Source organism: Penicillium hordei (assembly GCF_028827395.1).
Source record: "Penicillium hordei strain IBT 12815 chromosome Unknown utg000005l_segment0_segment0, whole genome shotgun sequence".
NCBI classification, from domain to species: domain Eukaryota; kingdom Fungi; phylum Ascomycota; class Eurotiomycetes; order Eurotiales; family Aspergillaceae; genus Penicillium; species Penicillium hordei.
The window spans coordinates 1418109-1444377 of record NW_026623146.1 but is presented as its reverse complement, the minus strand read 5'-3'; the positions used below and the strand labels follow the sequence as shown (position 1 = coordinate 1444377).

General features: G+C 49.1%; 10 protein-coding genes across 10 annotated transcripts; 6 read left to right on the top strand and 4 right to left on the bottom strand.

Annotated features, from left to right (window-relative positions):
- Positions 1-15: 15 nt before the first annotated feature.
- smc4 (condensin subunit SMC4) lies at positions 16-4532 on the top strand (the record flags this gene model as incomplete). Its single annotated transcript, XM_056900560.1, has 4 exons — positions 16-3441; positions 3496-4248; positions 4302-4379; positions 4437-4532. 4 exons carry the CDS (start codon positions 16-18, stop codon positions 4530-4532), a joined length of 4353 nt encoding a protein of 1450 aa, XP_056749228.1.
- A 232-nt stretch (positions 4533-4764) lies between these two features.
- Positions 4765-5261, bottom strand: N7537_009505 (uncharacterized protein; the record flags this gene model as incomplete). Its single annotated transcript, XM_056900559.1, has 2 exons — positions 4765-5035; positions 5095-5261. 2 exons carry the CDS (start codon positions 5259-5261, stop codon positions 4765-4767), a joined length of 438 nt encoding a protein of 145 aa, XP_056749227.1.
- A 133-nt stretch (positions 5262-5394) lies between these two features.
- On the bottom strand, positions 5395-5772 carry N7537_009504 (Glucose/ribitol dehydrogenase; the record flags this gene model as incomplete). The annotated part of the gene is made up of 1 exon (XM_056900558.1): positions 5395-5772. The coding sequence occupies one exon, from the start codon at positions 5770-5772 to the stop codon at positions 5395-5397; it is 378 nt and encodes a 125-aa protein (XP_056749226.1).
- Positions 5773-5810: 38 nt separating this feature from the next.
- On the bottom strand, positions 5811-6197 carry N7537_009503 (Glucose/ribitol dehydrogenase; the record flags this gene model as incomplete). Its single annotated transcript, XM_056900557.1, has 1 exon — positions 5811-6197. One exon carries the CDS (start codon positions 6195-6197, stop codon positions 5811-5813), a length of 387 nt encoding a protein of 128 aa, XP_056749225.1.
- A 638-nt stretch (positions 6198-6835) lies between these two features.
- Positions 6836-7959, top strand: N7537_009502 (uncharacterized protein; the record flags this gene model as incomplete). The annotated part of the gene is made up of 4 exons (XM_056900556.1): positions 6836-6940; positions 6995-7227; positions 7280-7626; positions 7682-7959. The coding sequence occupies 4 exons, from the start codon at positions 6836-6838 to the stop codon at positions 7957-7959; spliced, it is 963 nt and encodes a 320-aa protein (XP_056749224.1).
- A 1702-nt stretch (positions 7960-9661) lies between these two features.
- On the top strand, positions 9662-10155 carry N7537_009501 (uncharacterized protein; the record flags this gene model as incomplete). Its single annotated transcript, XM_056900555.1, has 2 exons — positions 9662-9664; positions 9793-10155. The coding sequence occupies 2 exons, from the start codon at positions 9662-9664 to the stop codon at positions 10153-10155; spliced, it is 366 nt and encodes a 121-aa protein (XP_056749223.1).
- A 1730-nt stretch (positions 10156-11885) lies between these two features.
- Positions 11886-13039, top strand: N7537_009500 (glycoside hydrolase family 16 protein; the record flags this gene model as incomplete). The annotated part of the gene is made up of 2 exons (XM_056900554.1): positions 11886-12685; positions 12739-13039. The coding sequence occupies 2 exons, from the start codon at positions 11886-11888 to the stop codon at positions 13037-13039; spliced, it is 1101 nt and encodes a 366-aa protein (XP_056749222.1).
- Positions 13040-14650: 1611 nt separating this feature from the next.
- Positions 14651-18227, top strand: N7537_009499 (bifunctional cytochrome P450/NADPH--P450 reductase; the record flags this gene model as incomplete). Its single annotated transcript, XM_056900553.1, has 4 exons — positions 14651-14771; positions 14849-15094; positions 15176-15616; positions 15676-18227. 4 exons carry the CDS (start codon positions 14651-14653, stop codon positions 18225-18227), a joined length of 3360 nt encoding a protein of 1119 aa, XP_056749221.1.
- A 43-nt stretch (positions 18228-18270) lies between these two features.
- Positions 18271-24261, bottom strand: N7537_009498 (CDR ABC transporter; the record flags this gene model as incomplete). The annotated part of the gene is made up of 11 exons (XM_056900552.1): positions 18271-18680; positions 19137-19501; positions 19614-19887; positions 19970-20159; positions 20243-20622; positions 20722-21292; positions 21358-21715; positions 21791-22386; positions 22437-22927; positions 22994-23090; positions 23158-24261. 11 exons carry the CDS (start codon positions 24259-24261, stop codon positions 18271-18273), a joined length of 4836 nt encoding a protein of 1611 aa, XP_056749220.1.
- Positions 24262-24936: 675 nt separating this feature from the next.
- N7537_009497 (uncharacterized protein) lies at positions 24937-25552 on the top strand (the record flags this gene model as incomplete). Its single annotated transcript, XM_056900551.1, has 2 exons — positions 24937-25038; positions 25115-25552. Coding segments are annotated over 2 exons (540 nt in total), but the record flags the coding sequence as incomplete, so codon positions are not given.
- Positions 25553-26269: the final 717 nt, after the last annotated feature.

Sequence of the window (26269 nt, the reverse complement as noted above, 5' to 3'; positions counted from 1 at the left end):
ACTGATCTGCACAACATGGCCTCAGTCATCAAGGGCAGGGCTTCCCGCCGCTCTGCTCCCCGCCGGAGTTATGTCATTGAGGATACATCTGAATCGGAGGACCCCGGAAATGTGACACCAACACCCGATACGCACGATGACGATGATGAAGTGGAGGAGGACTACACCCCAGTCCCTAAGAAAGCAAAGAGGGCATCGAGCAAAAGAATGACACTAGACCCTGTGACACCTTCGACTGTGCGCGCTGCCAGCAAGACCCAAGAAGCGACAACAGATGATTCCGATGCCCTGGACACCGATGCAATGGATACGGACGCGATGGACACCGATGCGATGGACATCGACGAAGAGAATGACGAGAATGACGAGGGCGCTAGTATGGTGTCAATGGAAGGCGATCCCGAATCTCCTTCCGGTAAAGCAGCGTTGAAAAGAAAAAGTATGGCTCATCCCCGCAAGAGTCACGGCTCAATCACACCCAAGCCGGCACAGGGCTCACTTCCAACTCCAGAGCCATCCCGATCGCCAGAGCCTCAAGAAAGAGCGCACCGAGCAAGCGTGCCGCCTTTGTCGGATATCACCGAATCCGCCGTGAACCAGTCACCATCGAAACAATTGGAGGAGCCGAAATCTCAGATTCCCATTATAAACCCGAACTCGACAGTCTTGGAGAGGCCGATGGACATTGTGGCCAAATCCAGAACACAGGCCCCTCAAGCGCCAGAGGAGCCTGCGGCGTCTAAGCCCCGAATGATTATTGAGAACCTTATTCTGACAAACTTCAAGAGTTACGCCGGCCAGCAGATTGTTGGTCCATTCCACGCCTCCTTTTCGTCTGTCGTTGGACCGAACGGTTCCGGAAAGTCCAACGTGATTGACTCGCTCCTATTCGTGTTTGGCTTCCGCGCCAGCAAGATGCGACAGGGCAAAATCTCCGCGCTGATCCATAATTCTGCTCAGTACCCAAACCTTGCGTTTTGTGAAGTCGAGGTTCATTTCTCACAAGTCCTCGATTTGCCTGATGGCGGCCAGGAAGTGGTCCCAGATTCCCAACTAATTGTTTCGCGACGAGCGTTCAAGAATAACACTAGTAAATACTACATGAACAAAAAGGAGACCAATTTCACCGCTGTGACGACCTTCCTCCGTGATCGCGGAATTGATCTCGATCACAAGCGATTCCTGATTTTGCAGGGTGAGGTCGAGTCGATCGCTCAGATGAAGCCAAAAGCCTCCAACGAACATGACGAAGGCCTCTTGGAATATTTGGAAGATATCATCGGAACTTCCAAGTACAAGACACCTATCGATGAAGCGGCAACCGAGCTCGAAGGTCTCAATGATGTATGCGTGGAAAAGAACAACCGTGTCCAGCACGTGGAGAAGGAGAAGGCGGCCTTGGTGGATAAGAAAGACAAAGCTCTGGCTTACATCCGTGAGGAGAACGAATTAGCACAGAAACAATCGGCCCTCTATCAGATCTACATTGATGAGTGCGCTGATAATGTTCGTGTTACTGAAGAGGCCATTCTCCAAATGCAGGAGCTGCTGAACATGGAACTCGAGAAGCACGAGGGAAATGAATCCGGCATCAAAGAACTCGAAAAAGCCTACAAAAAAGGGGTTCGTCATTACGAGTCGATAGAGAAGGAGACTCAAAGCTTGCTCAAGGAGATGGCCAAGTACGACAAGGAGTCGGTTAAGTTTGAGGAGAAGAAGAAATTCTTGCTCGGCAAACAAAAGAAGCTAGAGAAAGCCATGCAGACCAGCCGCCTTGCTGCTTCTGAATGCCAGAGCTTGGTTGAGAAGTTTACCTACGATATTGAGAAGAAGACCGCCGAAACCACTCAATTTGAGAAGGAGATGGTGACAGAAGAGAAGGAACTGAACTCAATTCGTGAGGGGCTCAAAGGCAAGACGCAAGGCCTATCTGATCAGATTACCGAGAAGCAGAAGTCACTAGAGCCATGGAATGCGAAAATCAACGAGAAACAGTCCGCAGTCGCAGTTGCTCAGAGTGAGCTAGATATCTTGCGCGAGCGTGGTAATGCTGGTGCTGTTCTCCTCGAAGAGGCACAGGGCAAGATTGTTACAATCGAAGAAAGTCTGCAAGCCAAGCAAAACGATCTCGAAGAGCGACAAGCCCAGAAAGAGACCTTGGAGTCTGAAGTGGAGAAGCTCAAACACGACTTGAAGAAATACGCCGGCCGTGAGCCTGAAGTTCGTTCGCATGTCTCAAGTGCCCGCCAGAAAGCAGACGAGGCACGAGTCAGTCTTGCAAGCACACAAAACCGTGGAAGTGTCTTGACTGGGTTGATGCGTCTCAAAGAGTCTGGCCGTATCGATGGTTTCCATGGCCGACTTGGTAACCTGGGAACAATTGACGAGAAGTATGATGTCGCCATTTCTACAGCTTGTCCTGCTCTCGACAACATGGTGGTGGAAACCGTCGAAGTCGGCCAACAATGCATCGACTATTTGCGCAAGAACAACCTTGGACGAGCGAACTTCATTCTTCTTGACCGCCTCCCCCGTCGTGATATGGCAACAATCTACACACCTGAAAGTGTTCCTCGTCTCTTTGATCTCGTCAAGCCGAAGGATCCCAAGTTTGCCCCAGCTTTCTACAGCGTGATGCAAAATACGTTGGTTGCGAGGGACTTGGAGCAAGCGAATCGAATTGCCTATGGTGCTCGTCGTTGGCGAGTGGTGACGGAAGATGGTCAGTTGATTGATGTGTCAGGAACAATGAGCGGTGGTGGCACCCGTGTGGCCCGAGGCGGTATGTCCTCTAAGCAAGTCGCCGACACCACAAAGGAGCAGGTGTCTCGCTTGGAATCAGATCTCGAGGATCTGGAAAGGAAATTCCAGGCCTTCCAGGACAAGCAGCGTCATGTGGAGGCTCAGATGAAGGAAAGATCGGAGGAAATCCCACGCTTGGAGACCAAGATCCAAAAGATCATGATCGAGATAGACAGCACCAAGCGTAGTCTTGCTGATGCCCAGCGACGCGTAAAGGAGCTGGGTGCACAGCACCAGCCCTCTGATTCGGATGAAGGCCAAATTGCTGCTCTCGAGAAACAGATAGCCAAAGCCCAAAAGGAGATCGCTAAACTTAACGACGAGAAAAGTGGCATCGAGGAAGAGATCCAGATCTTGCAGAGCAAGATCATGGAGGTCGGTGGTGTTCGCCTTCGCGGCCAAAAGGCGAAGGTGGATGGCTTGAAAGAGCAGATTGGCATGCTTGCCGAGGAGATTTCAAACGCGGAGGGGCAGCAATCCAAGAACGAAAAACTCATCAAGAAGCACACCAAAGCCCGCGATGTTTCAGAGAAGGAGATTGCTCAGATTACCGATGAGTTAGAGAAACTTGAAGAAGATGTTGCCAACCAGACCAATGAATCTGCCGACTGGAGACAGAAGGCTGACGAAGCCCAGGAGGTAACTTATCCAAGATCCTCGGGTATACTGAATTTACATGCTGACCATCCTTAGGCTTTGGAATCTAAAAAGGGCGAGCTGAAGGCCATGAAGGATGAGCTTGACGCAAAGGTAGCTGAGCTTAATGAGACAAGAGCTGCTGAGATCGAGATGCGCAATAAACTGGAAGAGAACCAGAAGGCCTTGGCCGAGAATCAAAAGCGCAGTCGTTACTGGGAGGAGAAGCTTTCAAAGCTGACCGTCCAGAACATCAGCGATATCGGTGAAGAGCAGGAGCCTACCGAGCTTCAGATGTACACCAAGGATGAGTTAGAGGCTATGAATAAGGATTCTCTGAAAGCCGTCATTGCCGCTTTAGAGGAGAAGGTTCAGAATGCCTCTATCGATTTGTCAGTTATCGAGGAGTACCGTCGCCGAGCCGCCGAGCACGAATCGCGCTCAGCGGATCTGACCACCGCTTTGACATCACGAGATGCTGCCAAGGCACGCCTGGATGGCCTTCGATCTTCTCGCTTGAATGGATTCATGGAAGGATTTGGTATTATCTCTCTGCGCCTCAAAGAAATGTACCAAATGATCACCATGGGCGGTAACGCCGAGTTGGAGCTCGTCGACTCGTTGGACCCCTTTTCCGAAGGAATCTTGTTCTCGGTCATGCCTCCCAAGAAGAGCTGGAAGAACATTGGTAACCTGTCTGGCGGAGAGAAGACTCTGTCTAGTTTGGCATTGGTCTTCGCTCTTCACCACTACAAGCCTACTCCGCTTTATGTCATGGACGAGATCGATGCCGCCCTGGATTTCCGAAACGTAAGTTGGTCTTATACGACTTGTAACAGACACGTGTGCTAACTTCTTTTAAGGTTTCCATTGTCGCCTCGTACATCAAGGAGCGAACAAAGAACGCCCAATTCATTGTCATTTCATTAAGAAACAATATGGTAGGTGTCGTTGATTTTCGCTTCCAAGTTGACATAGCTAACTAACATGTTCTTTAGTTCGAGCTCGCTGCCCGACTCGTCGGTGTCTATAAAGTCAACCACATGACCAAGAGTGTGACGATCGAGAATCGGGATTATATCACTGGTCGATAATGACTGAAGACGATCATGTTGTGGTTCTTAACTTTCAGGCTCTTACCTGAATGAATATGGTTGTATGCTGCTGTTTTGAATGATATCATGGGCCGGGGAGTTTTGGACATCTTTCCATTTACAATCATGCTTGCGCGCTTTAGAAATGAGAATTTGAGACATGTTGACGTGTATATTTCCCTTCTTTGTTGGTGTTATACCACTGGATTGGTATTCACATAAATCAAACAACCTACATATATTTACCTTTGGTGCATTCAATATAAGTCGCCGTGACATAGAATGACACCGGACCAGCTAAACACAGCGTAACATTGGCCGCACCGTCGACAGTATCCGGCCGCCCAAGAGGGATATCCGATGTATCCCTAAACTTGCGCGCGTTCGCAGGGATACCCGTGACGATGTTCTGCTCAGCAAGCATTACCTTCTCCTCTGTGGGCGGCTTGGTCAACCGCGTATCCATCCAGCCATAAGCGACGGCGCTGCAGCGGACAGTGTATCTACACCATGTTAGCAAAGCTCATCTAGCATACAAACTGTCTACACACACCTAGCTCACTCCGCCACGACGGTCTTGGTGAGTCCCAAAATCCCCGACTTCGCTGTCGAATAGCTAATCTGACCCATTTGGCCGTGCAGTCCAGACGTCGAAGACACATTGATGACTGTCTTGGGTGTATCGGCAGTCTGAATATCTATCCAGTGCGCAGACAAGGCGTGGATCATTCAAAAAGGAACGTAGTTGTGGATTTCCATGATCACGTCCCATGGCGCTGTCATAACACCACTCTTTTATCGCAGGCATAGGAATTCCTCAATAGCAAGAAATCTGCACCTTGGTCATACTCGCAGCTTGTCCTCAGACGATCAACAATCCTCCGTTGGAATTTATAATGGATACTGTCAAGTTGTAGTCTTTCATGCAGTAAACATAACCTTCTGCAACATCTTCAGCTTGCCCAATAGCCCCTGTCACAGAAGAACTGCTGATAGCATCAATGCCTCTCTTTCGTTCGTCAGGAGTAGAGTACCAGCGAGCTATGAGGTCTGTGTCAACTGGGCCGAGACAGACCAGGTTTACGCGCACTGGCTTCATTTCAACCGCTAAACTTCGAACCATGCCCTCCAATGAGCCGGTATAGGCGCCTGGCGCATTCCAATTAGGGTACGGACGATAGGCGCTGATTCCGGACGTGAACGAAATACTGGATGCCGGACCTGGTGCCATGTGCTTCATCGCATGTTTTGCTATCAACAATGGGGCAAAGAAACGCACTAGGCCAGTTTGATGAAGTTAAAGTCGATTTGTGAAAAAGGCTTCGGGTTCGGATGAACGCCAGCAGTAAAAATGACGTGGTTTAACTGCCGTGTCCCCTCCAACGTGGCGGCATTGAAAAGACCCTCGATGCTGGATTCAAGTAGGCTCTCTTGCTTCAAGTCGCACGCGAAGCCGGTGATTTGGCAAGCAGTCGATAGATATGATTCGCGAAGGCGTGACGTGGAGGCAGAAACACGGTCAAGGTTGAAACTCGAAAGAATGACTGAAGCAGCGCTATGTTTAACCACGGCTTCGGCGACGGCGTAACCAACACCAGCAGTGCCACCAATAATCAGGACATTTGCTCCAGCAAGCTTCGAGATATATTTATCCCGAGGCTGCATTTTTAAGGTGACGAAATAAGTTTTTGGATAAGGGGGTCGTTCGTTTCAGATTTGTGATGGTGCCGGTGAAATATCCGCCACTTCAAATAAACTATTCATTTCGGACCGTATAGAACCTAAAGCTATCTTCAAGTAGTCCGCGTCACGACCGATTCATTGCATACTTCACTAGTGACAAACGCTTACAAACGCTTCACGACTTGTTACAAACCCGCTGCCCATGGCTTAACTAACTTATGATCGGCCGGATAGATTGATAAATCTATAATACAAGTATCGTGACCGGCAACCCTTCCTCCGGCAGCGTAGGCTCCGCCATAGAGCCACAGTAACCAATCATATATATAGATAAGGGCCGCTTTATAGACTACATACCTAGGTAGGCGACGGATGGGTATAGATTCCGTCCCGGATACTTTATGACTCAAAATATAGGGGTAAGGTTAGTTTTCTAGCTTACCAATTCACATCATCCTCTTATAGTTATATAATAAAGACAAACCTCCTAAGTTCCGTTCTCCTTTTACTATAAAGTAAAAGCTACCCTAGAACACCCTTTCTGCACCCACAAGCTCTATCTTGGTATCTTGCTTTATCTCCTTGGCCTTGCTTCACACATATTTCAAGACGTGTTGAAGATGGTTGTCGTAGCTGTTGCAGGTGGTAGCAGTGGCCTTGGTCTGACTATTGTTCAAGCCTTGACAGCTCAAGGGAAACATGAAGTTCTTATCTTGAGCCGAAAGGTGAGATAGTCCTCAAAACTTACCTCTAATATTTCAGTAGCTCATCATACGCAGGAAAACACAGAACTTGGAAAAAGGCTTGGAGCTCTTGTTGTCGCCGTTGATTATAGGAGCGCCAAATCTATCGAATCAGCTCTGGAAGCCAACAACGTCGATACTGTTATATGCACAATCAGTTCTCAGGGCGATCTTGAACCGGAACAGAATTTGATCCTTGCTGCGGACAGATCGCCTATTACCCGAAGAATTATACCTAGTATTTTTGCTGGTTTTACATATCCCGTCAAGTAAGTATTTTTGTGCATAGGGAAAGGAGATCAAAGTCTAACCCCTCCTCAGATACCCGGACAGTTCTCCTGTTGCGAAAGCCAAATCTGAAGCCATCAAGGCCGTCAAAAGGACATCATTGGAGTATACTGCGATCTACAATGGCATATTCCTTGATTACTACGCCGCGCCGCAATTGAAGGCCAATATACCACCTTGGCCATTGTTTGTTGATATACTCCACGAATCAGCGGCGGTCCCAGGTTCAGGGGATGATCTCGTCGTTTTCACTCACAGCACTGACATCGCTAAGTTCGTTGTTTCGAGCTTAGATCTTCCAAAATGGCGAGAGGAAAGTTATATTCTAGGAGAGAAATTGACATGGCATGAGATTATCAAACTGGCGGAGGATGCGAAAGGTATATAACACGCTCTCTTTCATCGATAAAATATCTGCTGACAGATCCATATTAGGATCCAAGTTTAATGTGATGCATGACTCCGAGACGGACTTGAGGGCTGGAAGAGTTTCGATGCTGCCTAGTTACGGCAAAATGTTCCAACTTCCTGAAGCTGATATTCAAGATCTGCTCTCCACTGCTGGAATGTGGTTCGTGAATAAAGAGCTTGATTTGAATCCCGAACATGCGTTGAACAAGAAGTTTCCAGAAATCAAACCGATGAAGGTGAAGGATTTCTTGGAATCGTCTTGGAATGGCACTGATGCAACTGTATTGGATATTAAGATGTAAAATTTCGGACGCCCTGTTTCAACGGGTTTAATCCCGTCCTCGGTATTGAATTTTATTGCTCGCTCTCTACGTCGAGGCTTCATTTGTGCCGAGCAATCATGGGGGTCCACTCAAGCTAGTTGGAATTTGTAGATCGCAGTGAATATAAGATTGACATATATATTGCTCAATATCTTCAAAAGCAATTGACCTCATTTTGTCCAAGAAATGTCGTGGTATATCCCTACCTAACAATCTGAAGCCTATGATATATATTTCTACTAGCGCAATACATACACCAAGGGGCGACGAGTTGAAACTGAGGTTTCAGTTATGCATGAAAGGGGCAGAGCCTACCTATGCAAGGCTTAATTTGCAGCCGAGAGCCGAACTACCAGGCGGGCCTTTTGCCTTCATTTTGTTATCTGTATAGATCGTCATCCAACTTTCCACCTATTTGCTTATTGCTGCTAATTATGGGACTCCCATGTTCAAACAAGCTCTAGAAACCCCTAGCATATCTTCAAACGTAGCATTCCCACAGACCCTTGCCGATCAAACGTATCTTTACAAATATAACCACAATATCTTCTCTACTACATAAACCCTTGCTAACAACTCATTTGCATGCACAATTTCAAGGATACCCCTTATGAAATACAGAATCCCCGGAAACAGCGATGCTGGGGCCACGAACTCCTGGCTCTTAAGGTAAATTCTCGGGACTTATCCTATCGCCACGCATGCTGTGTAAGTTTTTAATTTCCATCGTCGTCGTGCTTTCCGGATCTCAACATGACAAGTAATGGAAATGAGATATTGTGCATCTCCACGACCGGCTTAGAGAGAGGCGAGAAACAAAAACCGGTTCGAACAAGATGATGTTATGACGAATGGTGGCACGGTTGCATGTGAGCATAGAGAAAGGCATGGGAGACTAGGGAGGTCCCGCCTTCTCCGGAACACGTGCAGTTGGACAAGGATTGGTCTTTAGGTGTATTAGAGTAGGTTGGATAATGTTTCACGCGTGAGTCTGTTCAAGCTGAGCCGCAAATTTATTACCTGCTATCACCACATCAAAACATACTACAAAGGTAGCTTATTTAGTCTCTCGGGCGTTCTCTGGGCATTTATCCACCACATGGCCCGAGTTGCCCGTTGCATTCCTTCCACGCCTATCATGTTAACAAGACTTTTCATGTTTGACATGCATACCTAGGCAAATGCATGTGGGTTTGCTGCAAGGCTTGGTACTCCGTATACAGCCGGCACAATATCCTCAATTGACAGAATCCAACCTGGAATTACGAGGAGAATGGAAGTAAGCAGCCAATAATGGCACCAGACAAGGATCACTTGAACTAAATTCCAAGTTTGTGCTGTGTGAAAGGAAGATCGCTGCTCTTTCAGGCCGCCAAGACTGGCGTCCCCTTGACGTCAGAAGCGGGATGAGAAGAGGTTGGGGTGAGCAATCAAGAGGGGAATTGTGAGACTGGATTCCGGTTTTAATAAGACCTGAGGCTCTGGCTGTGAACAGTTTTTGTTTCCATCTTTTGTCATCTGTTGTGTGGGTGATTTTGTCTCAATTATCTATACCAACACTTCTTTTTGGGTGCTGGAGTCAAGATCGCATCAAGACCCACTGTTCTGCACACAATCGCCAACCACCAGAAACCGAGAAAATCACGATATCAGAACAAGAACATTTTGACACGCTGCAGTCATGGTAAGTGCATTCCTTGGACGCTGAAGCCCTCTTCCGTGGGTCACCCAGCAACCCTCATGCGGGCCGAACAAAGAACCACGGATCGCATACTGTAGAACTCATAAAAGCTAATCCTTTCGCTTCCCTAGGCTCCTATAAATTCCATCCTCGAGCCCCGGCAGTCAAGCGGCGACAACTGCCCAAGCACAATCAGCGGCGGGGGGATTGCAGGTATCGTTATCGGTTCGATCGCAGGGACCCTCCTCATCCTCTGGCTGTGGCGAATATTTCGACTTCCCGGTGCGTGGAGCGGCGGCGATACACCGGACGTCGGCTACCGGCCTCCAATTACTCGCAGCAGCACGAGTAGCCGCGGACGGCGACATCATCGTCGTCCGTCCGGGACGTACGTCGACTATGTCGAGAAGCCGACGAGTGTACGCAGCGCACGCCGATATAGGGATCGCGATGATTTGCGCCGGCCGGCTAAGGTTTATATGACGGAGCCGTGAATCATGGTCGGGATTATACGTAAGACATGTAGAATGACTGGAGTGGGTTAATTGGTATTTTGGCCATTGGTCTCGAACAGATCAATTGGCACTGGCGTTTGCTATTTTTGGTTTCATCATTTCTCGAGGAAATGTGGGATCCAGGGATGGATGTGTTTGAGGGAGCCAAGTAATTATGAGACATGACATATATATGATTTGATGAGAACTAATTCTTGAAATGGAGTACCTGGTCTGTGCGTGTGATGCTTCCTTTGTTTTGAATGATGCAAGAATCAGATCTGGATGCCAACCCCCTGAGTTCGGATCCCACCGTATGGTTAAGAACAATCTGGTTGAGTCCTTGGAATGCACACTGCACATGTGGCGGGATGTCTAAATAATCCAGTTGGACAAGTTGCTGACGGGTACCTGAGTGGTGAGGGACTCCGTTCCTTGGCCTGCTCCAGTAAGACTTGGCTGTGTCACCAGCGAGGAGTGGCGTTCGATCGATCAGAATTACCGAAGTCACCCCTAATAGCATTCTGAGCCGGAGAGTTGAGTCCACCCAAGGGCGATCGCACGAGAACGCCGCACTCGTCATTTTGTTTGTGACGAATGAAAGGGCAGAGAAGTATGGTTTGTTGAGCTAAAATCGTTCGCCAGATAGGAAAGCGCGTTAATAAGCGAGTGGGCAGGTAAGACAGGGGAAAGGGCCCACAGGGGGGAAGAAGAGAGAAAAACAAAAACTTGGGTTTGACATCTCCACTCATTCACCTGGTGGACTTGGCATTTTGGTTTTGTTCCTAGACCCCCTGAGCGGAGTTTCGCTAAAATTTACTCCGTAGTTTGGTACGGATTGAAGAACTGGAGGTTCTCGTTATTGCCCTGTTATGATTTTCAAAATGTTATGTTTAAGGGGGCACATGCATGATGATCTGTACGGAGTGCAATCTTGGAGGTATTGTCCCCGTGGCAATTGTTATCAATTGGGCTCTGATCTTCATTGCATAGGTGATTCTCCCTCGAATGGCACGTGCACTAAACAGTCTTATCCTGTATTTGAGTCAAGGGATGTCTGTAGATAAGATGAAGAGCAAATTAGTGTTGGGTCTCAGATATGAAACTGTTAGAGAGTCTGGAGTAAGTGTGTATTATTATACCTGGCAAGCTATTTCAAGCCATTTCAAGCCATTCCAAGGTCTGTTCGATCCTTATCAGGGTTCTTGGCGATCATCCAATCGGTGGGTAAGTTATAACCAATCAGGATCGTCCGCCTAAAAGTGGTTTGAGTAGAAAACACTGGGCGAACCCAAAGGGGCTAAGTCTGACGCACAGGGCTCCTGGGGGATAGCTCAATGAGGTTAGTGGCATGCACCAAAATGGAACCCTCTAACCTAGATTTGGCTAGCAAACTCGACCATAATCTCTGCAGGTCTCCCCTTACGCTCGATGGAGTACAACGGTGCACAGAAAAATAGTGAGGCCCAAAACACCGCTAGCCCATAATGCAAGTCCACTCTGCGTCTAAATTGGACCGTCATGGCTGATTTCCCCCCGTGTTTTTGATGTTCCTTTTTCAACCCTCTCTTAGGATATTGCTGCTGGCAGACTGCCTTTCCACTCATTACCGTGCACTCGCACATCCACTCTTTATTGAATCTCGAGTAATCTCGAGTCCGTTCTTTTTTTTTTTTTTTGGCAGTCCAACAGCAGCACCTTGAGCAATCGTTCATATAGATCAACCCCCCATGTTTTTCTCTCGCATTGCCGTTCTGGCAGCTTTGGCTAGCTACGCCACTGCTCAAACTTCGACCGACTGTGACCCGACGAAGAAGTCATGTCCTGCGGATCCTGCCCTCGGAACCGAACACACATGGAACTTCAACACCACCTTGGACGAAAAGATCTGGAATATGGCCACCGGAACCTACAATTACGATGACAATGGAGCCAAGTTTACCCTCTCCAAGGAGGGAGAGTCCACCCTTCTACAGTCCAACTTCTATATCTTCTTCGGTGTCGTCGAAGCTCACGTCAAGATGGCCAAGGGCGGAGGTCTAGTCAGCAGTGTGGTTTTGGAGTCCGACGATCTGGATGAGATCGATTGGGAGTGGGTGGGGTACAACACTAGTGAAGTGCAGTCCAACTTCTTTGGCAAGGGTAACGATACCACCTTCGATCGCGGCGGAAAGCACTATGTCGCGAACGCAGACACCGAGTTCCACAACTACACCACATACTGGGACCAGGATAAACTCCAATGGTGGATTGACGGCGAGATGGTTCGCGAGCTGGACTACTCCGAGGAGTCAACCTTGTTTGGCGAAAACTACCCCCAGACCCCCTGCCGTGTCCAATTCAGTCTCTGGCCTGCTGGTCAAGAAAAGGCGGCAAAGGGTACCATCGAGTGGGCTGGTGGCCTTGTCGACTGGGATGCTGCCCCTTTTAGTATGACCCTTGGCAAGCTGCGCGTTAAGGATTTCCACTCTGGCAAGGAGTACAGCTATGGGGACCACTCGGGTTCCTGGCAGAGCATCAAAGTCGAGGAGTAAGTGGGCCCAGATTAGAATCACCCGGGACATCACTAATGCGACTTAACAGTGGAAACTCGACTGTACTGGAGGAACTAAACAAGCCAGCGCCGAAGTCTCTATCAGAGAAATGGGACGATCTCGGCGAGGGAGCCCACATTGGAGTTTACGTTGGCGCAGCCGCCGCCGCCGCTCTTTGTATCGGAGCCTTCCTATTCTTCTGCCTGCGCCAGCGCCGCAAGGGCCGTCTCGAGAACGCGTTGGGTAACAACCCGGTTCCTCTTAACCGTGATGAGATGCAGAACTTCCAGAAGGACTGGAGGCAGAGTGAATGGAAGCATAATGGTGGTTACCAGCAGGTTAGCAACTAGCTTGCTTGTCAAGTACACACGCTAGTAACCCCACGAACTTGCTTTTGGACCTCTATAATGAATAGTTCCGTGATTCTTTTTCCTTTCGTTTCGCGCCGTGCCCGGTATTACAGGTTGCTGCCATGACGACATCAATTTTGTGCAACTGTGATGGCCGACGGAGTCGGAATAATGTGCCTTTTCGTTTCGTCCCGGCTTACCGGCTTACCCTTTTTTTTTTACTATCCTCTTCTAGCCTCTGTCTCGTGTATACGCAGAGCCACTCGCTCCGATCGCCCGTTCTGTTGATATCCCCTTTTTGATCCTCGGATCATAATTCTCTTCGTTGGCGTTGTTCAGGTCGCCGTTTGCTTGGTTTGCAATCTGCTTCTCAACACATCTATGTAAATATATTACCCTATAAAACGGGATTTCTTTCAATCCCTTTTACTTCTTGATCTTAGTGGGAAATTGTCCAACTAGTGTCTACCTAGGATGCATCTTATATCCTTGTGGTAACCTATATGATATTTGACCATACCAGGGTTGTTTAGAACTTTGAATATTTGTGGGTTTGTTGAAGCCACTAGATGACAGCTCACCTCGCAACCTTGGAATGCAGCCCGTATCACAAATAGTGTATCGCACGTGTCTTATGCGCCTCGGGGGATATGGGCGACGAAGTGTGCCACACGGGACTTTGGTCGTATAGATCAGGCCAAAAAAAAAAAAAAGAAAAGAAAAGAAAAAACGTCTTATACAACACAATGTAATATTTTGGCGGCAGTAATACCTTAAATAGGACTGAAGTCCTTGGTGGCAAAGGTCGGCCCCGGTAGGGGATTTTCTGATGCAGGATGATCTCACCAAGTTGCACATTCTCGAGGGATCAGTTGTATAAATAAACCCGTCATCTTATAGTTAAAACGTGGATCTAGCAATGGGAGTCGGGGCGACTATGGACCGGCCCTAGTTAGAGTACTTATTACTCAATAGGGACATTCCTGCGAGGTGGATCTTTAAGGCTGTGGATGTAGTGGGTTTATTTGTGCCGAGGTTCCTTTATAGACCATATCGGCGGGATTCGTGTCAAATCCGACCGGTGGTAGAACTAAAAATTGTGGCTGAGGAGATCTCGGCATGGCCGATTGATACACGACGATCATGATTGGACTTGGATCAATATTTTGTAGTGGGACCGAGTATTCCAACACAGCCCTGTAGATGAAACAAATGAAATAAGTCTAAGTTATGTAACTTGTGCAGTTATAAGATAACTAACTTGCTGTTATGATTGCACTTCATATAAAAAAAGGACCGAGGCTTGTTAGTCGGTGAGGTCACCCTTTTCTTTAAATAAACCTTTAACTCTCTCTGCTTCATTCTTTAATATTCTAACCCTAGTCTCATTCTACTGCAGCTCCCCAGGTACATTTCGATATATTGTACACAGTCGGTGACCAGGATTACAAGGCAACCAGGTTTAGTGGGATAAATCCTCGCAACCCCGCGTTCCAAGATTTACTATCCTACATTCTTGAGCACCTATCCCACTTTGTGATCTACACGAATTCAACACCCAATTATCCAAATTGATCCCACGTCTCAAGTGTACGGCGGACATCATCCGCCATGGCCTCGAACAAGCAGGTCCCAATTCCGGGCCCCAAGGGCGTCCCATTCTTGGGAAACATTTACGACATCGAGCCAGAGGTGCCCGTTCACAGCTTCGAGCGGATGGCCGATAGCTATGGTATGGATCTAGACCTACACGACCGGAAATATTTACTGCGAATCAAAGGACTAATTTCTGTGTTTATCACCCTTCAGGTCCAATCTTTCGATTAACTACCTTTGGCAGAGCCCGAGTCTTTATCAGCTCCCACGAGCTGGTAGACGAAGTCTGCGATGAGGAGCGCTTCGCCAAAATGGTCTCCGCTGGTCTGGCTGAGATCCGCAATGGTGTTCACGACGGTCTCTTCACGGCGAACTATCCCGGCGAAGAGAACTGGGCTATTGCGCATCGCGTTCTTGTTCCTGCGTTCGGTCCGCTCATGATTCGCGGCATGTTTGATGGTGGGTGTCCATTTCCTGTCGGGTTTGAGACGTATGCGCCATCGAATTAGAGGAACGGTTTTCGCTAATGTCTGGTATTAGAAATGTATGATATTGCAACTCAACTGGTTATGAAATGGGCTCGGGTTGGCCCAGCAGTTCCTATCCAGGTTACAGATGACTTCACCCGCTTGACGCTGGATACTATTGCTCTTTGCGCTATGGGCACTCGCTTCAACTCGTTCTATCATGATGAGATGCACCCATTCGTCGAGGCAATGGTTGGTTTGCTAGCTGGGTCTGGAAATCGGGCTCTTCGGCCTGCTTTGTTCAACAGCTTGCCCACTGCGGACAACAACAAGTACTGGAGTGATATCGAGTATCTGCGGAACCTAGCTCGGGAATTAGTGGATTCGAGGAAGGAGAACCCAGTTGAGAAGAAGGATCTCCTCAATGCGCTTATCCTAGGTCGCGATCCGCAGACTGGCCAGGGTATGACAGATGACTCGATTGTAGACAACATGATCACATTCCTCATCGCTGGTAAGTGGACGAGTCCTGCAACGAGTGTATTACCTGGGACCTAACTTGGAACTTTATAGGACACGAGACCACATCCGGCATGTTGTCATTCCTGTTCTACTATCTTCTCAAGAGCCCCAGCGCATACAAGAAGGCCCAAGAGGAAGTCGACCGTGTGATTGGCAAACGCAAGATCACCGTCGATGACATGTCCAAGCTGCCATACATCACCGCTGTGATGCGCGAGACGCTGCGTCTGAAGCCAACAGCCCCGATGATTGCCCTGCACCCCCACCCCACCAAGAACCAGGAGGATCCTGTTACACTTGGAGGTGGCAAATATGTGCTTCACAAGGACGAGACCATTGCGCTCGTGCTTACAAAAATGCACCGCGACCCCAAGGTCTACGGCCCCGATGCCGATGAGTTCAAGCCAGAGCGCATGCTCGATGAAAACTTCGAGAAGTTGCCCAAGAACGCCTGGAAGCCATTTGGAAATGGTATGCGAGGCTGTATTGGACGGCCGTTCGCATGGCAGGAGGCTCTCCTAGTTGTTGCGATTTTGCTGCAGAACTTCAACTTCCAGATGGACAACCCCAGTTACGACCTCCGCATTAAACAGACACTTACCATCAAGCCTAAGGACTTCCACATGAAGGCTACCCTGAGAGATGGCCTTGATCCCACACAGCTCAGCACTACACTCAGTGGCTCTGCAGTTGCGCCGACCGAAACTGGCGTCGGCAGCCGGGATCGCAAGCCCAAGGTCGCACCCGTGGATGGAAAGCTGAAGCCAATGCACGTGTTCTATGGCAGTAATACGGGAACTTGTGAGGCATTCGCCCGCAGGCTTGCCGATGATGCCACTGCGTACGGATACGCTGCGCAGACAAGTTCTTTGGATTCAGCGATGCAGAATATCCCCAAGAACGACCCCGTGGTCTTTATCTCGGCTTCTTACGAGGGACAACCTCCAGATAACGCGGCTCACTTCTACGAGTGGCTCACTGGGCTGAAGGATAACGACTTGGACGGTGTCAACTACGCAGTGTTCGGCTGTGGCCACCATGATTGGTCATCCACCTTCTACCGTGTGCCCAAGGCCATCGACGAACTCGCTAAAAATAATGGAGCTAACAAGCTCTGCGATATTGGCCTTGCCGACGCCGCAAACTCAGACATGTTCACCGATTTCGATGGCTGGGGTGAGACCTCATTCTGGCCAGCCGTGATGGCCAAGTTTGGTGGCGCTAGCCCTGATAATGCTGCCAAGCCAAAGTCTTCATTGAAGGTCGAAGTGAGCTCGGGTATGCGCGCATCCACTCTGGGTCTCCAGCTTGAAGAGGGTTTCGTCATTGAGAACAAACTTCTTACGCCACCCGGAGGCCCAGCCAAACGAGTTGTTAAGTTTAAGCTGCCATCGGACATGACCTACCAGTGCGGTGATTACCTCGCAGTACTACCCGTGAACCCAAGCTCAGTAGTCCGTCGCGCAATCCGCCGCTTCGACCTCCCCTGGGACGCCGTAATCAAAGTCCAGAAGCCCTCAGGCTCAACAGCGTCCCCCTCGATCCCGATCGACACACCGATCTCAGCCTTTGAGCTCCTATCCACATATATCGAGCTCTCCCAGCCCGCCTCAAAGCGCGACATCAATGTCCTAGCTGAAGCTGCCATCTCAGACGCGGAACTCCAAGCTGAACTACGCTACATCGCCTCGAGCCCCAGCCGCTTTACCGAAGAAATCGTCAAGAAGCGCGTCAGCCCACTGGATCTCCTAACCCGCTATCCCGAAATCAAGCTCCCTATCGGCGATTTCCTCGCAATGCTCCCACCCATGCGCGTGCGCCAATACTCCATCTCCTCATCACCACTAGTCGACCCATCCGAATGCTCGATAACATTCACCGTACTCAGCGCCCCGGCACTCGCCAACACCACCCCCGAAGGCACCGAAAGCATCGAGCAATATCTGGGCGTCGCATCAAACTACCTCTCCGAGCTCCAAGCCGGCGAACGCGCACACATCACCGTCCGTCCCTCACACTCAGGCTTCAAGCCACCAGTAGACCTCGAAACACCGATGATCATGGCCTGCGCGGGTAGCGGTCTCGCACCATTCCGCGGCTTCGTCATGGAACGCGCGGAGAAAATCCGCGGCCGTCGCAGCTCACCCGACTCCGATGAGCTACATGACAACGAGGCTGTCAAGCCTGCCAAGGCAGTCCTGTACATTGGCTGCCGCACACAGGGCCAGGACGATATCCACGCTGCTGAACTTGCAGAGTGGGCTGCGCTGGGCGCTGTCGATGTTCGCTGGGCATATAGTCGGCCCGCTGACGGAAGCAAGGGACAACATGTTCAGGATCTCATGCTTGAGGACCGTGCGGAGCTGGTGAAGCTGTTTGATGAAGGTGCGAATATTTACGTTTGTGGTAGTACTGGTGTTGGTGCTGGTATTCGCGAGGCTTGCAAGCAGATGTATCTCGAGAAGCGTCGTGCCAGGCACGCTGAGCTTAAGGAAAAGGGGGAAACTCCTCCTGGTGCTGATCTTGACGAGGATCAGGCTGCGGAGCAGTTCTTTGATAATTTAAGGACGAAGGAGCGGTATGCTACCGATGTGTTTACTTAGTTTAGTGTCTTTTTGAATATTGGATTTTAATTTGTCCATGTTATCATCGTTCATAACACATGAAATCTGGGCACTTATGAAATTGACGCCGAAAATGACCGACCTCGTGAACCCTGACTACCGTATCGTCTAAATCTTCTAGTTTCGGATACTTGGTGCTGACGACACCCAAGATAAGGTTCTCATTGGGAGATGCTGTAGAGGCCCAAAAGGTTCCTGCTCGCTCTATATCGAATTTGAGATAAGGAATAGGCACCCGCAAATTCTGCAACAATCGGACCGTGATGCGATCGTATGAACCTTCGGTGAAATGGCGCGACTTCGTGAAATTGCCACGGCGGAGGTGGACACTGACGGATAAGCCCTTGGGAGCCTTCTCCGTGATTTTATTGTGGACGTCGATGTATTTGTCAAGATACATTCTAATCGTCCGGTGGATAATATGAGGGATGTCTGATCTAGAAAGAGTTGTCGATCTTCCAAATTCCCGTCGGATAAGTGAAGACAACCTTGGCATCGTGTATGTGTGTTACAAACTATACTGGTTCTCGGGCTTTGTCCCAGATTCATATATCGAGAGAAGACCAACCTGTCGATATCATTCACGTCCAGATTGGGATTGAACCCTGATAGCTATCTCGCTTTATCAAACCTATTGTATAAAGTGGTGTATAGTAATATATATTTCAGGGTCTATATTTTTAAAGTAGGTCTAATATACTGTACAACATAATTACAAAACATGATTACTTCCCAGTGCGACAACTCCAGTTATATCGCCCATTCCAGTACCACCAGCCATAGAAGGCAATTTGTATCTTGCATATCTTCCCCATCGTGCCATCTTTTCCCCCTTCTGCTTCTCCAAGCTCCCTCATCGCTTCCGGACCCGAACTAGCCAATACACACCCAAAGCCCCCACGGCATTAAAGACAATATATACCAGGACAATGCCGAAATTCCTCCAACGATCCTCGAATCGAACGTTGACCAAGCTGAGATACTCATTCGTATTGCTCAGTTGGCAAAACTCACATTGCTCAGTGCTGCCTATATCGACCAAGTATCCGCCGGATGAAGCGATGTAAGAGGCCATGTACGACCCACACGACTGTCCTGCCGGCGGGAGAAACTTGACATATTCATTCGATGCACAGACGATCTTCGTGTTGGCTACACCGGTAGAAAGAAGGCCGGAGGCGAGCCACGTGAACGGGGATATGTAGTACATGAATGTCCAGAATCCAGGTAGGGAAACCTTTTTCACGAGGATGCTGTTGCAATGGTGAGAAGAGTAGATTAGTATTACTGCTCATCGTAAACGGGGCGGGGCAGACACGTAAATCGCACAGGAGGAGACAGAGAAAGGGGGAATATGGCACGTACCCGCAAAAAGAGATACAGAGCATGTAGCAGATGTTGCCAACACTCCCAGCTGAGTCGGCACTATCAATCCCGGCAACGAGGATGTGCGTAGCTGTACTGGTAAACATCATAAAGGCCCAGATGAATAGGAATGTTAGACCTCCGCGTGATGCGACATCGTGTGTGATAACAGCGTTCTGGTAAAGCCCGATGGGATAGTACCAGCATAAGTAGGCCGCCAAGGCCATACATGTGTTCCAGAACATCTCAATCAAAAGATTGCTCACCATAAAGACTAGATCATTGATCATGTTAGTACGGCGTATGTGTGTGTGTGAATTTTGTAAACGCTGATAGTCACTGCAGGGAGCTCGTACCTTTCCAATCATATATCTTGGATGCCCTCTCGCGCGCTTCGTAAACCTCCCGCTGGTTGATGAACTGAGGCATAATCTGCTCGCTGAGCTGTCCGAACATACTCAATAGCATCATCACAGCGTACATCTGGTTCTGGAGCCCTTGGATGGTATTTTGCGCATGGTAAAAGCTGAAGCCGACAAATAGAGCCTGTAGCAAATAAACCTCGGTTAGATAGGAGACGCTCGTATGACTTCTAAGCCTTGTTATCTTTTATATAGTGGAATTCTCACCGAAGCCACTGTCAGGGAGATTTTGGAATAGATATAGGAGGGCGTTCGCCAGTATTGTGCCGCAACACGTTTCTGAACCAACCACCACTGCTGTACCATAGATGCTGCATATGACCCGTTGTTAGTCTGACTGGAAGGTTGTATTTGTAGGTCGCCACCCGTAGCAGTCTTTGATGTTCGGATTTCTTGCAATTTTGCTTTGACAGCCTGATATTCATCCGAGTCTCGCCAAACCTTTGGCCAGTCGAGGGTAGTTTGGGACCCGGGCGCCGCACCGATAACGGTTAACATCCACTCGGCTGGGTTGGCGCCGGGGGGACACTGGCTTGCTCCATTGCACTCCAGATACCGGATTAGGGTAGTCGAATTCTGGCCAATGTCTGGAAGAAAAAGCAAAATCTATCATTAGCATGCGTGTTCGCTATCTCGAGTTGGGCAGAGAGGACGAGAGAGAGAGAGAGATTCCGCAGTCGACGAACCTCCAAAGTACACAGTCTTGCCACCTTTCGCGAGAAGCAGCAAGATATCAAATTCCTGGAACAGCATAGCAGACGGTTGGTGAACCGTGCACAGAATTGCCTGGCCACTACGGGCAAGGCGCTTTAGCAACTGGCAAATCGCCCAGGAGGTCTGCGAGTCGAGTCCAGAGGTCGGTTCGTCCAGAAATAGGAGTAACTCAGGCTTCGCAGCCAGCTCGATTCCTATGGTGAGACGTCTGCGCTGCTCGATGTTCAATCCTTCACCTGGGACACCAATAATGGCATCCGCATATTCTTCCATCTCGAGGAGCTTGATCACTTCGTCCACGTAAGCGAGTTTCTCCTCCCGCAACACGCTTGCCGGTTGACGGAGAAGTGCACTAAACTCTAGTGACTCGCGCACGCTGCAAGTTGAGAGATGGACATCCTGTTGCTGTACGTAGCCTGTTTTGCGCTGGAAGGCCTCATCTGTGGGCATAGCGTCGACGAGCATGGTGCCGGTTACAACACCGGTAGTGGTGCGGTTGGCGAGAACGTTGAGGAGAGTTGTTTTACCGGCGCCAGAAACACCCTAGAATTCATCTTGTGTTAGGCATATCACTCTCTTGCAACATATAGTGACATCTATACACGTACCATCAAGACGGTCAAGGTTCCAGGTTGAACCCATCCATCAACGTGGTCCAGGATACGTCGGACCTCTCCTTTGTTCTTGATATCGTAGCACACATCTTCCCATTGAAAGATCTGGCCCTTGTCGGTGGTTGTTTGTGTCTCATCTGTGGTGACTGACTGCGTTATTGTGGCCAATTCGGCCCCGAGGCCCTCTTCGTCGTCGACCTCGGCCGTTCGGAATGTGGATTTCCTTTTGACAAAATGGCTGCGCCGGAAGATGAGAACCTCCCCTTTGCTCTGAGCCATGCTGAGCAGCTCCGTCGAGCCTAGATAAACAATCGTGAGGGCAACCCAGAAGGCGATGAGGATTCCCACGTTACTAGTGGAATATCAGTTTCTTTTTTGTTTCTATATCGGTCGAATAGCTCTCACTATTATGATGGACCAAACTTACCGCCATTTGTTCGAATGGTAATATTGGAACTTATCGTTGATGTATATATCTCCTTGGATTGTTATCGAGCCGAGTCTGTTTCCGACCTCCGCACAGGCCCGGTTAGTTATACCAACAGCGCTGTAGTCTGACCCTGAGGGGATGATGGCCGAGCACGAGAAATCGCGGTCGTGGAACTCGTTGATCATCAAAGACTCAAAGGCGTAACTGAGCGGATTGATATAGGCCATCCACCGCGACCACCCAGGCATGTACATGGTTGGCATCGTAAATCCGGTGTACATGATCAGGCCTAGCACGAGTAATGCGGCTGGTACCATGGCCTGCGACATGGTACGTGAGACAGATGCAATTGTTCGGAACAGGCTGGATGTCACCATAGTGCTGAGGAAAGCAACAAGAAGGAAAAAGAATATGGGTCCGGCTTCTCGCCGAAGGTTTGCCATGAGATACAGCGTGAGATTGAAGCAAAACGTGTTGAGCACTTTGTATGGAATGTCAGTCAACATACTGGCCACAGCCTCAGCAGATGGGTGGTAGAGAGCAAATCGATTGTGTTTCTCTATAATTGGCCGTTGCTCATAAAGCGTCAAGATCTGGATATCGTTAGCGTTGTAGCAAGCAGCAGTTCGTTGGTTCTCGTTACCTCAAGGACACTAGCAAAGGCACTCAGCAGTAGAGCGAAAAATATCAACCCTCCCCGTCCATAGAAGCTGTTCGTGTCGCTGTGTAGATTGAAGAAAATGCTTCCCAAGACCAGAGCCATGATGGAATTGCCTCCAAGTTGGATGTAGGCTAAGGAAGGATCCGCAAGGAGACGCTTCCACCCGCGCCAAAGGCACAGAGATGTCTGCTGCATGTACGACAGCGTATATGGGGATTTGATTCTTTGGCTGCTTGCCTGTTGGGCTCTGCGGGATGCCTTGAACTCATCTAGAAATTCGCTCCCGAGGCTGAATTTACTTTCATACGCTTCAATCTGAAGCATCAGCTGCTGGTGCTGGTGGCTTTTCTTCCATCTTTCCTCGAATTCTGTTGCCGTGCGTGGGGCTTTATCTTCGAAGCCCTGCCGAACGAGACGTTCCTTCGGGCTTGTCATTGAAGTGAGGAAGTCCGGTGTTGTCTGTCGCTCGGGACCTAGAGATATTCAAGTCAGACACGACCAAACATAGAAAATAGGGCCAAGAAACCCTGAAAACTCACACTCAAAGCCCAACTCTTCAAAATACGCGCGCCCTTCGGATGCGTTTCCAAAAAAGACCTGGCGTCCTTCATAAAGGACTGTGACCTTGTCGAAAAGCTGCCCTATTGTGAGCCGATATTCCCATGACCGAGGGGAAGAGTATGAAAAGGTGGGGAACACGTACATCATATGCTTCTTGTGGCGCTTGATAGAGGGAGACTAGTACGGTTGATTGTAAAAGCTCGGTGCCCGTCCGAAGCGTTCGACAAAATTCCACTGCATTGGCGCTATCCAATCCGCGCGTACTGTTATCCCAGCATTGTAACGCGGCATCGCTCAAGGCTACTTCAGCAATACTAACACGTTTCCGCTCACCTCCACTGATCCCCCGGATAAAGTCATTGCCAACTATGGTGGTTGCCGTGTGCGAGATGCCAAACATGGCCATGATAGCGTCCCGCATGAGCGCGGAGAATTCCTCGGCCTTCAGCCCGGCGGGCAATTCGCGTGGTGCTCTGGCATGGGCTGCGAAAGAGAGCGTGTCTCCCACAGACAATCTAGGGAAATGCACATCGTTCTCACCGGCGAAAATAGCCTCTCCTCGGAAGTAAGTGTGCATTTCTTTGCTGGATACGCCTAGTAGCAGGTAAATAGGTAAGTAGGTGGTTTTAAGGTCTCTTGCGAATGGGTCTAGGCCGCTGCCATACGTACCTCGATAGTTCATCATGACCTTATCGCCCAAGAACAACCCTTCCATTTGCCCAGCGACCGTCTTTAGCAGAGTCGAGCACCCGGAGCCTGGAGGACCGAGCACCAAAAGCATCTCGCCAGCATTGACCAGCCCTTCGAACCCGTGGAGGATGTCGATTCGTCGTTTGCGCCGCTGTGTCATTAGTGACAGGATGCTGTTTCCCACGCTTTTCTGATAATCAGTGGACATGCCGAATCCATATACATCGAGATTGCGGAAGCAGACGCCCGACTTCCGTCGCCGGCCTGACTCGAGATTATCGTTCTCGTATCGAAGGAGCGCTTCCACCCAAGCCCGAGTGTTGAAATTAGATGACTGTGGGTCAAGATCCGAATCGGGCAGAGGATCGAAAATACTATTGTAGGGCTTGGATACCTCTGAGGATACGGTATGTCGTGAGGCGCGGCTTGCTAGTCTGCGAATTGTTCGGTCAACATCGTTCCCCTTGTTTTCTCCTTCATTTTCTTCCGGACTGGGAGTTGAATTCCAAGTATTTGTGAGATTGGGATATTTCGTTAGATCAATGCCCTCTGTCATGGTGGCGTGTTGCTGTGAAGATATTAGGGCATCTGCAGGAGACCCTGTGAATGTAGATAATGATGTGTGAGCTCTTATTTTTCTTTTTTCTCTCCCATATTTTTTACCTTTGCTGGGCGAGTCTATGGAATTTAATACCTAGGTCAGATGCCCCTATTAGAGATTGACTAACTAACTCTTCCGTGTTCAAATCAGCCAGAATTTCGGTCTTCGGGACTCGCAGGCTGACGTAGCTCGGTGTTCGGTGCAGCTAAAAAAAGGATTGAATCCTTCTCCACCAAGGCCTCTAGAGGTGGGTTTAAGAGTGAAACCTATTGTAACGTTAATAAATGTAAGGTTAAAGTGTGGCACATCAAAGACAGTAATCCAATCTCTATTTTCCTTTTGTGGTGTTTTGCTATTCATTTGCAGTGTATAACCGACAAAACAAGATGTCCGAGTCTCAGCGATTCTTAGAGCCTCTACCGTTAAATTACAGCCTGGCCAAAAGGAAACTGCGCATCCTGTTATTCTGGCTGCTGGTGTTTTTTGACTCGTTTCTCTTACCCATCGGGCTCTACTACCTCCTGACCAGAACTACGACGTGGTCACTCACGACTAGTACGTTAACTGCTCGACTTTACTGTGATGAGATCTAACTGGGCATTGCTTTCCGCAGTCTTTACTGTCCTGACTATGACCTTATTCGGAACATTTGTAACCGAATCATTGCAGAGATCGTGGCATCTTTGGCGGAAAAAGTCCACCTGTCGCGTTTCCAACGTAGGCCGCTACTGTGTCAGCATCCCTCCTCAAGATTCTGCTCTCCCTTCTATCCTACCAACGACAATTCCCGCTAATTTAATCCATGCAGTTTGATTTCACTCACTGGAATATCCTAGTCTCTTGGGTTATCATCATCGCCGAACTCGTCGTCGGAACCGTCCCAGACCCACCCTGGATGCGCATTCTGGCGATGCCAGTGCCTTCGATTTTCCTCGTCTTCGCACTCGAGATGCTGGTTTTCGAGTTCATGTACGTTTTCGAGGTGCCCACCCCGTTCCGCATTTCCTCCGTTCCGAAAGGGGAACCAATGCGTCCTGCTCTGTATGCACTTCTGGAAGACATCATCGCGGTGGATGGTAAAGGAGGAACAAGATTTAGGGACCGCCTGGATCAGCGATACAAATGCAGTCCGCCATTTCGCAGTATGCTGCACCGACTGACGATGCTATGGGCGGTGCCTCAAGTGGTGGTAGCGGGGGGAACGCTGGCGGGAGTTTTCATTGCGGACCGTGAACTGGCTTACACGGTATGTGTGTCTGACCTCCAAGGTATGACATGATGAGAAACTAAAGTTCTGCGGCGACTTGTTACAGATTGGCTGGTCGGTACCCGCTATTTGGGCGGGGACCTGGGCTGTACTGACGGTGATCTGGATTCAGGTGGAGTTGAGGCGAGAGAGGCACTACTGGAGGGGGTTGCGATTAGCCTGGGAGCTACAAAGGCAGACAGAGTGCAACAGTTCGGACACTGTAGATACCATCGAGGAAGAACCCACTCGATGAGTTATATAACAGGGAATCCGGTATTAAGCGATATGAATAGAAATTGTTCTGTACATTTTCTCTATTTTAGATATTGAAGATGGGAACGCTTAAGACTGTATGCTTAAAGGCATACGGTGGGATTCGGCATTCAGCTTCGTACCCAACTTTGCATGCAGAGGAACCCAGGCGTAAGGCCCAAGAAGTCAATTCGGAGAGGTGTAGAAGTGGGTATTGTCAATATGTAACCATCTGCTACTTGTATCCTCCGTACCTCGGCGATTTCATAATAAATCTACACAGTAAATAAACAACAGACAAGGCCAATATATATATAGTAGAGGACAGAGTTCCCCACTACAATATATAGATCAATCCTATTGTGGTCATATTTTTAATCTATGTCCAATTTCTCTGAACACAAATAACCTCATTTAGGATATATGAGATATGGATAGAACCTAAGGTACTTCGTCCACTCG